Below are 11,278 nucleotides of genomic sequence, written 5' to 3' on the forward strand. Positions count from 1 at the left end.
AGATTTGACAATATCGGGCGCTTTCAGGGTGATGTGGCCGTAGGCTTTCAATCAGACACATAGGGAATCTAAAGCTTGAGCCTTTTGTTCCAAGCTGATAGGATACTGTTCTGCAACAGTCTCAAATGAAACTGAGCATAAGGAACGTCCTCAAAAAGGAAGCCACCATCTTCCCCAACCTCATGCAAAGCTGAATAGAAGAATTCACCTTGCGTCAACCACTTGAATCAGTTCCCAAAAAAGCAGAGCTACACACTGAAAATGAAGATTTTCCACCTTGAAAAGTAGAGATTACTAGTGAGCAAGGAAATAGGCATATGGAGGTATGCATCTTTGATGTCGATTGACACCAGACATTCTCCTCATTATAGGATTGAGATAACCGATTGGATTGACTCCATGCGAAAAGGTTATGGTTATAGTCAGGAATTGAATTTCAAAATTTTTGAGATCCAGAATGTCCATTCGGATTTGGCACTGTGGAAAAGAGGTTTGAACCAAACCCCAACCTCTGCTCTTTCACGGGGACCACCATGATCACTTTTTGACAAAAGATAGTCTTTCAAGCATTGGACTTTCTGGATCCTTAGGTTTGATATGAGAAAACGAGGAAATGGGAAGTCTTGGAATGCCAGTTTGTACCTTGGAGATATTGAGGAAGTCCCTCATTCGTCACAACACTCTTCCTGCCAGATCCTTAAACACTGCAGACGAATTCCCCCTATTCGATTGAGTGGGGGCTCCTCATAAGGAGGCTTCAGTATCTTGTAGGTTTCCTCTCCCCAAGACCTCTTGTCCCTGGGTTTAACTGAGGACTACCTTATGAACCTGATGGCGGAAGCCATTGTGACTGTCTGGAGACTGATGCCCATGGCAAAGAAGGAGATTTAAAACGAAAATACATTTACTCCTTTTCTTAAATGGCAAGAGGGGTACTTTTTCCACTAGAATTTCTTTGGATGCATTATCCAAAACATCTCCAAATAGCTGTTTCACCACAAAAAGGAAGACTAGCCAGGAGCTTCTTGCATGGCGCTTAGCGAAGGGTGCAAGGCCTGAAGGATAGAATTGCTCATAGCAACTATTGCAAATGAAGCTACCAGATCCTGGACCTGCTGAGCAGGATAACCTTAAACACCTTTTTAAACTGGTCTCTCAATTAACCAATTACCGTTAGCACAGGCTGAGACACTCAATCTGCCAGAGGAAAAAAAAAAAAAAAAAAAAGAAGTTCTCTTCAATAGGCATGCCATCTTTTTATCTGTTGGATCCCTAAGCATTGTCTGCCGGACAAGACAAACTCTTATTCACAGATGATAAAGCAGCATTATTTGCTGGTATACCCTACTTAGTGAATTTTCTCCACCATAGGATAAAGTGTGGAAACTTTATGAGGGAATAAAATGCTCATCTGGGTGATCCACTCAGATACAAAACTTTTCAAGCAATGAATGGACAGGAAAAGACATGCACAGCTTGAGGAGGCTTTGGCGAACCCAAACACTCAGTTAAGGGTACATAAATGTGAAGCAGACTATTCAGCAAGAAATTTGAGGATCCTGGGTAATGGAAGAGAAGTTTTTTTCCCCCAATCCTATCCTGATTGTTAAAAAATATATTTTTTTTCCCCCCTCAAACAGGGGCTGCAGTGTTGAAAACAATTGCAAACATTTCATGGCCCCGATGCTCACTCTGACCAGCCACCCCCCTCTCGGGGGGGGGATGCCATTTGTGATGAGTAGGCTTTCCAGAGCTTGGAGGCCCTTTAGCCCCTTTTTTTTTTTTAGGGGTGTTTCGACCACTCCTTCTGACCTTAGCCTGATGCACAAAGCAGAGGTACTATCAGAAGAAAATCGCATCCACTGCTTGAGCAATAGTCAGCCACTGCTGCTGCCATTAACGCTCAGCCTGATGCAAATAGTAAATGTGTCAAATAGGAAATGCCTGTCACCAACCTCTTTCATGCCCCTCTTTACTCGAGTCCCTCCGACAATTTTTGCAGACAGCCCAAAATAATTTTTTTTTTTTTTTAAACGCACTCCCATGTTGGAGGACACCAATGCAGCGTTAAGCCCTGCTCCCCTCCATCGCATCGCGCCCCCCTCCTTTCTCTTTCAAAAAAAAGTTTTCCCTCCTTCCGAGCCAACAGGATCGGCTTGTGTGAGGGGGGGATATCGTGGAGGAGACCTGAAAGCTGCCGCATAGGGGTGGTGAAAAAAAATGGCATTGGCAATCTTTTTTTTAGCTCTTCCTTAATGCTCAGCCTCATGAAAGAGGGGGGAGAGTTCAGCCCAGGTGGGGGGGGGTGTCTGGTGAAAGCAACCCCCCCCCCCCCCCAAAATTACCAGATGTCTGCCTGCTAGCCAGAGAAAAAAATAAATAAAATCCTGCTGCTTCTGTGAAACAGCATGATCTCTGAGGAAAGCATGAGAAGGTACGTGCATCAAACAGCCCCCAGTAGTGACACTTAAGCATGACATTTACTTTTTTAAAGGAGACATTTCATAAGAAAATTAAAAAATTCCTAAATTCCTTAGAAAAACCTCCACTTTCCTTTCCCGCAGCAGGGTTTTCTGTGGTAAAACCAACACACCCAATCTTCACCCTTCACGGTGGGGTCAGTTAAACCTTCAGGGACCCTCAGGGAACCAATCCTGGACCTGCAATAGCACCCCACCAGTAAAACTTTATGGCTTAAAATACTAAAGTACTGGATCCAGCTCTCTAAAAAAAAAAAAAAAAAAAAAAAGAGAAGCGCTTACAAAGACCTAGTTTCTTCGGACACGAGGCCCGGGTACAATTCAATTTGGCCCAAAAAAGACTTTGAATGGATCCCGCTGCATAGCCAGCCCCAGCAAGCACAGCTTCATGCGTGACCAACACCTTAGACACTGGCAAAAAAAAAAAAAAAAAAGTGTTTAGGATGTGCCAGTGTCCAGCATCTGAAGGTGGACTATAACCCACAGAGTAATTACTATTGCTCCGTGTCCCTTGATGTACGATTAAAGAAAACTGGCACAAAGAAAACTGCATCAGACTTAAATGTGCACATTAATGAGAGAATAAAGCATAAAGTCCATAAGTGAATAAAGCCAAAAACTGAATATTCTGGGAGATTAAACAAAAAACTTCTAGAGCTTCCACTACGAGTGCTCAGTATGAAGATATCCACTCACCAGAGCAGTTTGTCCCCTTTTCACAGAATCAAAAAACACGTTGGGAACCCCAGATTGGATGCATTTTCTTTGGGACAGTTTTTTTTTTTTTGTTTTTTTTATTATGAACATGTATAGCGCCTTATTTTATAATTTCGCACAGTTCCAGTAAATTGTTCACTTCAAAGGGGGCAGCATATGTTCTTATCCCCACAAGGTGCATTTTTGGTACACTTTGTATTCTTTTAATGTACAAGGTTCACCTAAAGTGTTTAAGTATTATAAAGTGGCCTCATACACATTTGTCTAAATTATATTGAGTAATACTTTAACCTTTCTTACCATGTACAGAAAGTCACTAACGCTTTTGATACAGAAAGACAGAAAAAAATAAAAAATAAAAAACACACACACACACACACACACACACACACACACACACACACACACAACTTGATACCTTGTATTGTAAAGGTTTTCCCAGCATTGGTGACTCCGTATGTGAACACAAGCCCATTCTGCCCTTGGGTGAAAGAATTCACTAGATCTTTCATTGTGCCATCGAAAAACTCTGCTTGTACTGTATCTGGTCCAAATATCTGTAAAAGTTCAAACAGTAAAACCTACAAGGCAAGCAAAAGGCACAGCACAAAAAAATAAAAAATAAAATAATGAAATAACCTTTGTGAAAGTAAATTTGTGCACAGATTGTCCAATTCCCCTTTCAGAGTTTTTCATTGCAGACGAGTCTTTAGGAGCACTAAGAGAAACCAATTCTGAGCTTTCAATAGTCACACAATCCTAAAAAGAAATGGATAAAAGGAAATTGAAATAAGAAATTGATGGCAATATACACTTTCCTGTGTTTTGTATGTGCAGCCCATACTGGCAACTAACCATACCACCATGGGAGCAATCTTTTTCCAAATATTTTATTTTCCCAGTAGGAAGGCATGTCCAAATATTAAGACAGGTACAAAATAAGCAGTATACATAGAACATTCACAACTCAAATCAATAAGTAAAAGCTGAATATAAGCAATCCACCACATTTTCCATGTTACATATATCCTGTATGCATGCAATACCTGCAATGGCCTTAGCCCTTGTATACGGTCGGAGATTCCGACGGAGTGTGTCCTATCAGACCGTTTTGGAGTATCCGACGGACCAAGTTTTCCAACTTGTCTGTAAAATCTTCCGACAAAATGCTCAGATAGGACATACGCCGACGGACAAAGTGCCACGCATGCTCAGATCAAATTCCTAGACCAAAGCTATTGGCTACTAGCCTGAACGTAGTCCCGTCGTAACTAAATAACGTCATCACGTTATGTACAATCGGATTTTCCGACAACTTAGTCCGACCGTGTGTATGCAACAGTTTCGGACAAAATCCAACGGATTTGGTTGTCAGAATGTCCGACCGTGTGTACAAGGGCTTAGGGAAAATGTGGGACTGTCCTTCCATTTTAAAATTTTATTAAAACACTGTAGTAAGGAAATAAGTAGATGTATACAGACAAATCCATGGGATCAATTTTACTCAACGCCATAACAAGTTTGTAAGATTGAAGACTGGTCCGGTCAGCTACTAATGCCTCTGGATGCATGACTTGAATGCTACCCTTGTCACTTCCCATATTAAAATCATTTAGCATTTTACATGCTAAAGCAGAGTACTTAAAGTGACACTAAACGATACTTTTTTTTAAATAATCCATTCAAATCCACTACTTAACCCCTTTACGACCGCCCGACACACGTGCGGTAACAAGAGGGTGGACGTTAATGCTCATGTGCCGCACATATGCATCTCTGGGTGGCTGATATTTATGTGCTGAGAGAGTGCTCACTGCATACTCAGCACCAAGTTGTTACAGAGAGCTTTCAGTCTGGAGTACAGATTGGCAGCCAGCGGGACCAGCTTCTGATTATGCAACAAATTGCTGATCCTTCCCACCTCTTGGATGTTGGAAAACTATTTTAAAGGGACACCGTAGCAGTCAGGAAAGACTTCATGGCCCTGCAAGCAATTTCTTATTAAATAATTTATGTGCTTCCTTGTAACATCATCCAGGTTCCCAAACCTCTCCTTTCCCCCCCCCCCCTTTAAACTATTTGGATGAAACCAGCAGTGCATATTAGTTGCAGTCATTTGCAGATTACACATCCCGTAGTTCATGGTTTCATCTCAGGAGTAATTTGGAGGAGGCAGAGAAGCAATAGAAGGTACTTTTGAGTTAATACACATACTTGAATAGAATATATACATTTTAAAACCAGTTTATCATCACTTTAATTCTCTATGAAGGTGTTCAGTACAATTCAGGTCGATAGGGAAAGAGGCAATAACTATAGCAGTATTTCCTCATAGGTACAGGACAAGTATAAACATTAGGGCACCGGTATCAATACTGCATGAACACAAATGTGAAAACCAACCTGGGATTCATTGTTTGCAAGCTCTGCTTTTGAAAAAGGTCTGATTCTCAAGTACACTTTCAGTGGATGGGAAGTTTGTTCATTCTTTGAAAGGGAAAAAAAAAATTAAATACAAGTTTAATTCATATAAAAAAAGTTGATCAAAGTCCGCCGCAGTACAACCAGATTGTGATGTCTGGCCAACTTTAGTCATATCTATGGACCCTAGGGTGCACACGATGGCCAGCTCCTAAGATACATTTGTGAATAGATCATGGAATAAGTTTTTTCCAATAAAAGACACAAGCTTCAACATGGGGCAGCAAAGACAGTGGTGGAAAGGCCAGGACATGGACCCCCTTCCCCTCCTTGCTGTCAAACAATTGCTATATAGAAATTAACTGATGTAAATCATCAGCTACAGTTGTTCCATGATAAATGCCAAATTATGGGAAAACAAACCAAATTACAGCCAGCAGTGCTCATTACACCCAGAACGTGCCAAATCCCACTCCTGCAAAAGAATATTGTTGCATGCAGTCTATGTACATTTACAAGCTTTTGCAGGGAGTTTTTCTTAAAGCAGTAGTAAAGTCTGGTCATTTTAGGGACCCTCTGCAGGCCTATGTCATAATGTGCTAGTAAGCACATTTTGGCAGACTTGCCCGTCAAAGAAGTCCTCCAGCACTGCGATCGAGCCGGGATGTCTTCCTTCCATCTTCACCTGTCTTCCGCCAGTTAATTTTGGCTGGACCACAATGGAATCACTGAGTCACATTGTCGCGGCACAGATCGGGGGCCATAGATGTACACTGAGCTGTGTATGCGCGGCTCAGGTGTACATAACAGCTAACAGGCAGGAAGAAGCTATGACAGAAGAGACCAACAGGGTCTCAATCATAAATATCCTGTTTCAGCAGATTTTCAAAACATAGCTTTACTACCACTTAGTATTTTTTAGGGGTTTGTCTGCTCGCATTTTTTCTTTGAGGTCACATCTGCCTTGTGCTTTTATGTACTCTTTATAGACCTACATTTTCATAAAAAAAAAAAAAAAAAAAAAAAAAAAAAAAAAAAATGTATGCACTACACTACAATGGCCATTAGAGAATGTCATTTTTGGGAATAAATTCAGAAACACATCTCACCTGCAGTGAATGGACCCTGTTTCTTTTTGGCAAAGCAGGCAGCTTGCAGTAGACTACAGCAACTAAGCAAAATACTTTTAGTGAGCTGGGCAGTGAAGATAAAATGAGCAAGGATGTGTATGGTACATCTTTGAAGTCTTCAGCTATGGTCTTTTATCAAAGCAGACCTGACCACAAATATTTTATATAGCAACCAGTGCACAGTAAAACCTTGGAGTGTAATGTTGTTTGAGAGCGTTTTGCATGACCAGCAAAAAAGTTAAAATTTTGACTTGATATACAAGCAATGTCTTGCTATAAGAGTAGCGTCATGTCACAACCGAGTACAAAAGAGAAGAGAGGCACCTCTAAGTAGGTTAGATTTAATGAAGGTGCAACATTTAGCAACTCACATGGTTGATGATTAAAACAGGCACATCTAAGTATGCAGACATCTGGGGTAAAACTGTCCACATAGACCAGGGGTAGGCAACCTCGGCCCTCCAGCTGTTTTGAAACTACAAGTCCCACGAGACCTTGCAAGACCCTAATAGTCACAGGCATAACGGGATTCGTAGTTTCACCACAGCTGGAGGGCCAAGGTTGCTTACCCCTGACCTAGAGCATCCTCACCACCATCTACGTCACCCATTCCATGCTGTGCTACACAATCGGTTCAAACCATACTTTCAGATCGCTCTACTGCAGGGTAGTCTTCCCGGTCACGATTGTAGACTGCAGCAGAGAGACTTGGTGGTGTAAAGGGATGGTCTATGTGGACAGCATTACCCCAGATGCCTGTGCTGCTTAATCATCAACCATGCGAGTTGCTAAATGTTGTACCTTTATTAAATGTAACCATATTGCTACAGTTTGCAGTGCCGCTCCTCTTTTATACTCTGTAGCTCCTGCTGGATTTAGTTTCTAATCCCCTTGTGGAGGCCTTCATTCGTGGATGGAGATTTTATGCTTACGCAACCCATCACATTGCTATATCTTTAAATGGACTGTAAACTGAAGGACTTATGAATAAATGGTTGTGGAACAAATAATTTGAGTTTCCATTATTTCTTATCTTGAAATTTGCTTTGATATACAAGTGCTTTGGATTACAAGCACGTTTCCAGAATCAGTTATGCTTGCAAGCCAAGGTTTTACTGTAGTTGGTTTTCCACTCCATAGAAGCAGTGTGCACACCTACAGTTCTTCGCTTCTCTTAAAAAGGTTTATGGGCTTACTTACCAACACTGAAGAGTCAGACACAAGCGTGTCACCTACAGCACTGCAGATCGCTGGATCCAGCAGAGAACTCGCATCCGCAGTCAACACGGAACTGTCGTCTCTGATGTCCATTGCACCTGCTAGAAATAAAGAAAGTCAGAATGCACCATGAAGTTGAGCATTGAAAGTACAAACACACAAAATAGCACAACTATGTGATGGATGACCCTGATTTTCTATGGCTGCGTTTCAAGACACCATTGCTAAGAGAAAAAAAAAACACTTCTAGTATATGCCGATACCATGGTTCATAGGTAGATATACACATATACTAGGAGATCAGTAGCTTCCAGATGATTTTATTCCATACTATAGAATAGCAAACAAGCAGAACAGTTCCAGCATCCTACTGGTGTAATGCAAGGCCCCATACTACTTTAGCTCTCTGATTCACAGCATGGAGTCCCATATGCATTCCCCATACATTTTTAACAAGTATGATTAAAGAAAAGCCAAATATTATAGGAAAACTGAAGATTCTGCCATTGTAAGCAAATCCAAGTTTTTGGGGGTACAAGTGACAGAGTTAGTACAAAGCTACAGCACACTTTAATGCTCTGGCCCACCAGCAACCCACCACACAAAGCCTAGATTCAGCAGCACAAGCCAAGAGCAAGTGATGAGCACCTACTGCTGCCTTCATATCATCTGCCACCCACCTGACCTCATCAGCCTCCACTAATTCTATTGGCCTCCACAGCACACAAAAAGTATGTGTAGCCACACATGACTAAAGCCCCATACACATTATTCAATTTTCTGCAGATTTTTGTCTTCAGATTTACCAAAACCATGTAGTGCAAGGGCCTGCCTGACTACATACAAATTGAAACTCCTAAGGTTTGACCTCATATTATATGGTTTTGGTAAATCTGAAGACAAAAATCTGCAGAAAATCCAATAGTGTGTATGGGGGCTCAGACTAGTCATTGCACTGAAATATTTATTTTCTCCTTCCATGCTCATTTTCTGTGTCCTAGCAATAATCTTGCATCATATTGCACTACCGTTGTCATCAATAGGGCTTATTATGCACGTTGATGCATCAAAAATTTTTTTTACAACAAATGTCAAATCAAATCACGTGGCATCATACAGATGTGAGCTATATACATTTAAAACACAGGTGTAGCTGCGTTGGCATGCAATAATTTGCATAGATGTCAATGGGCCCTAAGGGTTCAGTCACATCTCAACGCAACATACAGTTGTGCGTTGAGGTGTGTTACATTAGGTGGCTCATTTATTTTGAATGGGAGGTGAATGCACACAAAAGTGTACAGAGAATTAGAACTGTTACTGTGGTGCATGACAAGGCATTGTATAAATGCACTAGAAAGCAATTAAAGGCTAATTTTAAATGGTCTCGAATCGCATTGCATCACACCAAAGAAGTCCAGACACCTTTTTTGGAGTCACACCTCAACCAGATCGCATGGTTGTTTTGTTTAATGCAATCCGGTGCAGGTAAACCGATTAACCAAACTGTGTTTGCGATGCATTTGGGTAGTCATTAACATTGTAATAACACCCGCAGCGGATCACAAATATTGAGGTTGCAATGCGGTGCGGGAAACGCACAGGGATCGCTGCATTTCCTGCACTGCATATGTTAAACCTAAGCTGAAGTACACAGTCATGGAGAATCATGCTTGGATGTACAGGTGTTCCATGACAGACAGGTGAGTGCAGGTGCAAATTGGGAGCAGCATCTGTAAAGCTGCTGTGTCCCAAATTACAGGAATAGGACTGCCTGCATAGGCATCCCATCCCATCCCTGTGCAGGTAAATACATCCCTCTATGGGTGTATGGTTCAGTGCACCTAGGGTTGCCACCTCATCCCTTTAAAACTGAACACATTAATTACACAGGTTCTGTGGCTGATTAAGCCCACGTTTACATTGGTCCCATTTGGCATGCGACTTGACATGTCAAATCGCATGCCAAATCATCGGCTATTGCTGGCAATAGCACCGTCCGAATTGTCCAATTCCCAAAAGTAGTTCCTGTACTGCTTTTTCCGATTTTGGGGTTGTTTTTAATAGGCATCTGTGCAGGAACCCACACAGATGTCTCTGAAATCGCTCCCAAAGTCGGACTGACATGCGGATTTCAGCTGAACTCGCATGATTTCAAACCCGCATCAGTGTGGACCTGGGTGAAGGTGGCAATTAAATTCACTTAGCTTACCTGCATTAAATTAGCTCTAGAACCTGTGTAATTAATATGTGTTCGGTTTTAAAGGGATGAGGTGGCAACCCTAAGTGAACCCCATGTGGACAATGAACAATAACGCACTGCAACACATATATACAGTTATACAGTGTGTTACTTTAACTTGCAATATAATGGTATAATGTGATATTTCAATGGATTTTTTTTAAACAATTTGTACCATGATGCATAGATGGTTCACATCTGTGCATTGCTGTGTGCTATGACACAAGGGCTGTGCTGCCTAGGTGCTTTAGCAATGCACTACACTTTTTCAAGTGTTAGGCTGGATTCACATATATGCGAATTAAATGCGTTTTTTCCACATCCAATTCACATGACAAGAGAGTATGACCGGCTATCAATGGAACCGGTTCACACAGCACCGGGGCGGCCACTGCGTTTGGAAAGAGTCCTGTGCTTCTTATGGTCTGATTCAGATGCGAATTCAGGCAAAATTTGGACCAGATTCGCACCTGCATTGGTGAACAGGGACACCCCGGACCCCATGCTGTGAGCTTTACCGTGCACTGCAGTAACATTTGGTAAAATGTTACTACAAATTAACAATGTGGATGAGCCCCCACTGTGGTGTAGAGAACAGTGGTGTGTAATAGCTTCTCTGGAAGGTAGTCAGCAATTCCCCTGCAGCAAACAAAGATGCTGCAAACCGATTCTTTAAGGCTGGGTATACACTAGTCCAATTCGCACAGCAAGAGATATTGACCGGCTCTCTATGGAGCCAGTTCAAACATCTCCACAGGGGCTTCAGGAGCCCTGTGCATCTTTTGTCAGTTTCAGGTCCGTTTCAGGTCCATTTCAGCTCAAAATTCGGGCTGAAATCAGACCTGAAACGGTGAATGGAGACGCACCGGACTCCTGCTGTGAGCAGCTGCATGTTCTAGTGTGAACCCAGCCTTAAGGGTCTTTACACGGCTGTGTCCACTCCATTTTTGTCTGCATTTTCAAAGCAAACGTTAGCAGAGCTGCGGTAGTGGCCCCTTTCATCCATTTACATCAGGCTACCTGTGAGTGATCTATCACATTTAGATACCGAATAATGGAAAAGGCCTCAT

The 11,278-nt window shown here is 41.9% G+C and overlaps 1 protein-coding gene across 1 annotated transcript in view; it reads right to left on the reverse strand.

The window, feature by feature from the left end:
- Positions 1 to 8,593, reverse strand: part of LOC143997216 (kinesin-like protein KIF20A) — a 50,011-nt gene extending 41,418 nt beyond the window's left edge. The window contains exons 1-5 of the mRNA XM_077492715.1: positions 8,565 to 8,593; positions 7,949 to 8,067; positions 5,601 to 5,684; positions 3,837 to 3,956; positions 3,616 to 3,754 (exon numbers count right to left, since the gene is read on the reverse strand). Coding sequence (XP_077348841.1) covers positions 3,616 to 3,754; positions 3,837 to 3,956; positions 5,601 to 5,684; positions 7,949 to 8,059 — 454 coding nt within the window. The 5' untranslated portion in view covers positions 8,060 to 8,067; positions 8,565 to 8,593. The remainder of the gene's footprint in view (positions 1 to 3,615; positions 3,755 to 3,836; positions 3,957 to 5,600; positions 5,685 to 7,948; positions 8,068 to 8,564) is intronic.
- Between the last annotated feature and the right edge of the window lie 2,685 nt (positions 8,594 to 11,278).

The sequence above is a fragment of the Lithobates pipiens genome, unplaced genomic scaffold, assembly GCF_037356315.1.
Source record: "Lithobates pipiens isolate NorthernLeopardFrog02 unplaced genomic scaffold, aLitPip1_a1.2 Scaffold_19, whole genome shotgun sequence".
Lineage (NCBI taxonomy): Eukaryota > Metazoa > Chordata > Amphibia > Anura > Ranidae > Lithobates > Lithobates pipiens.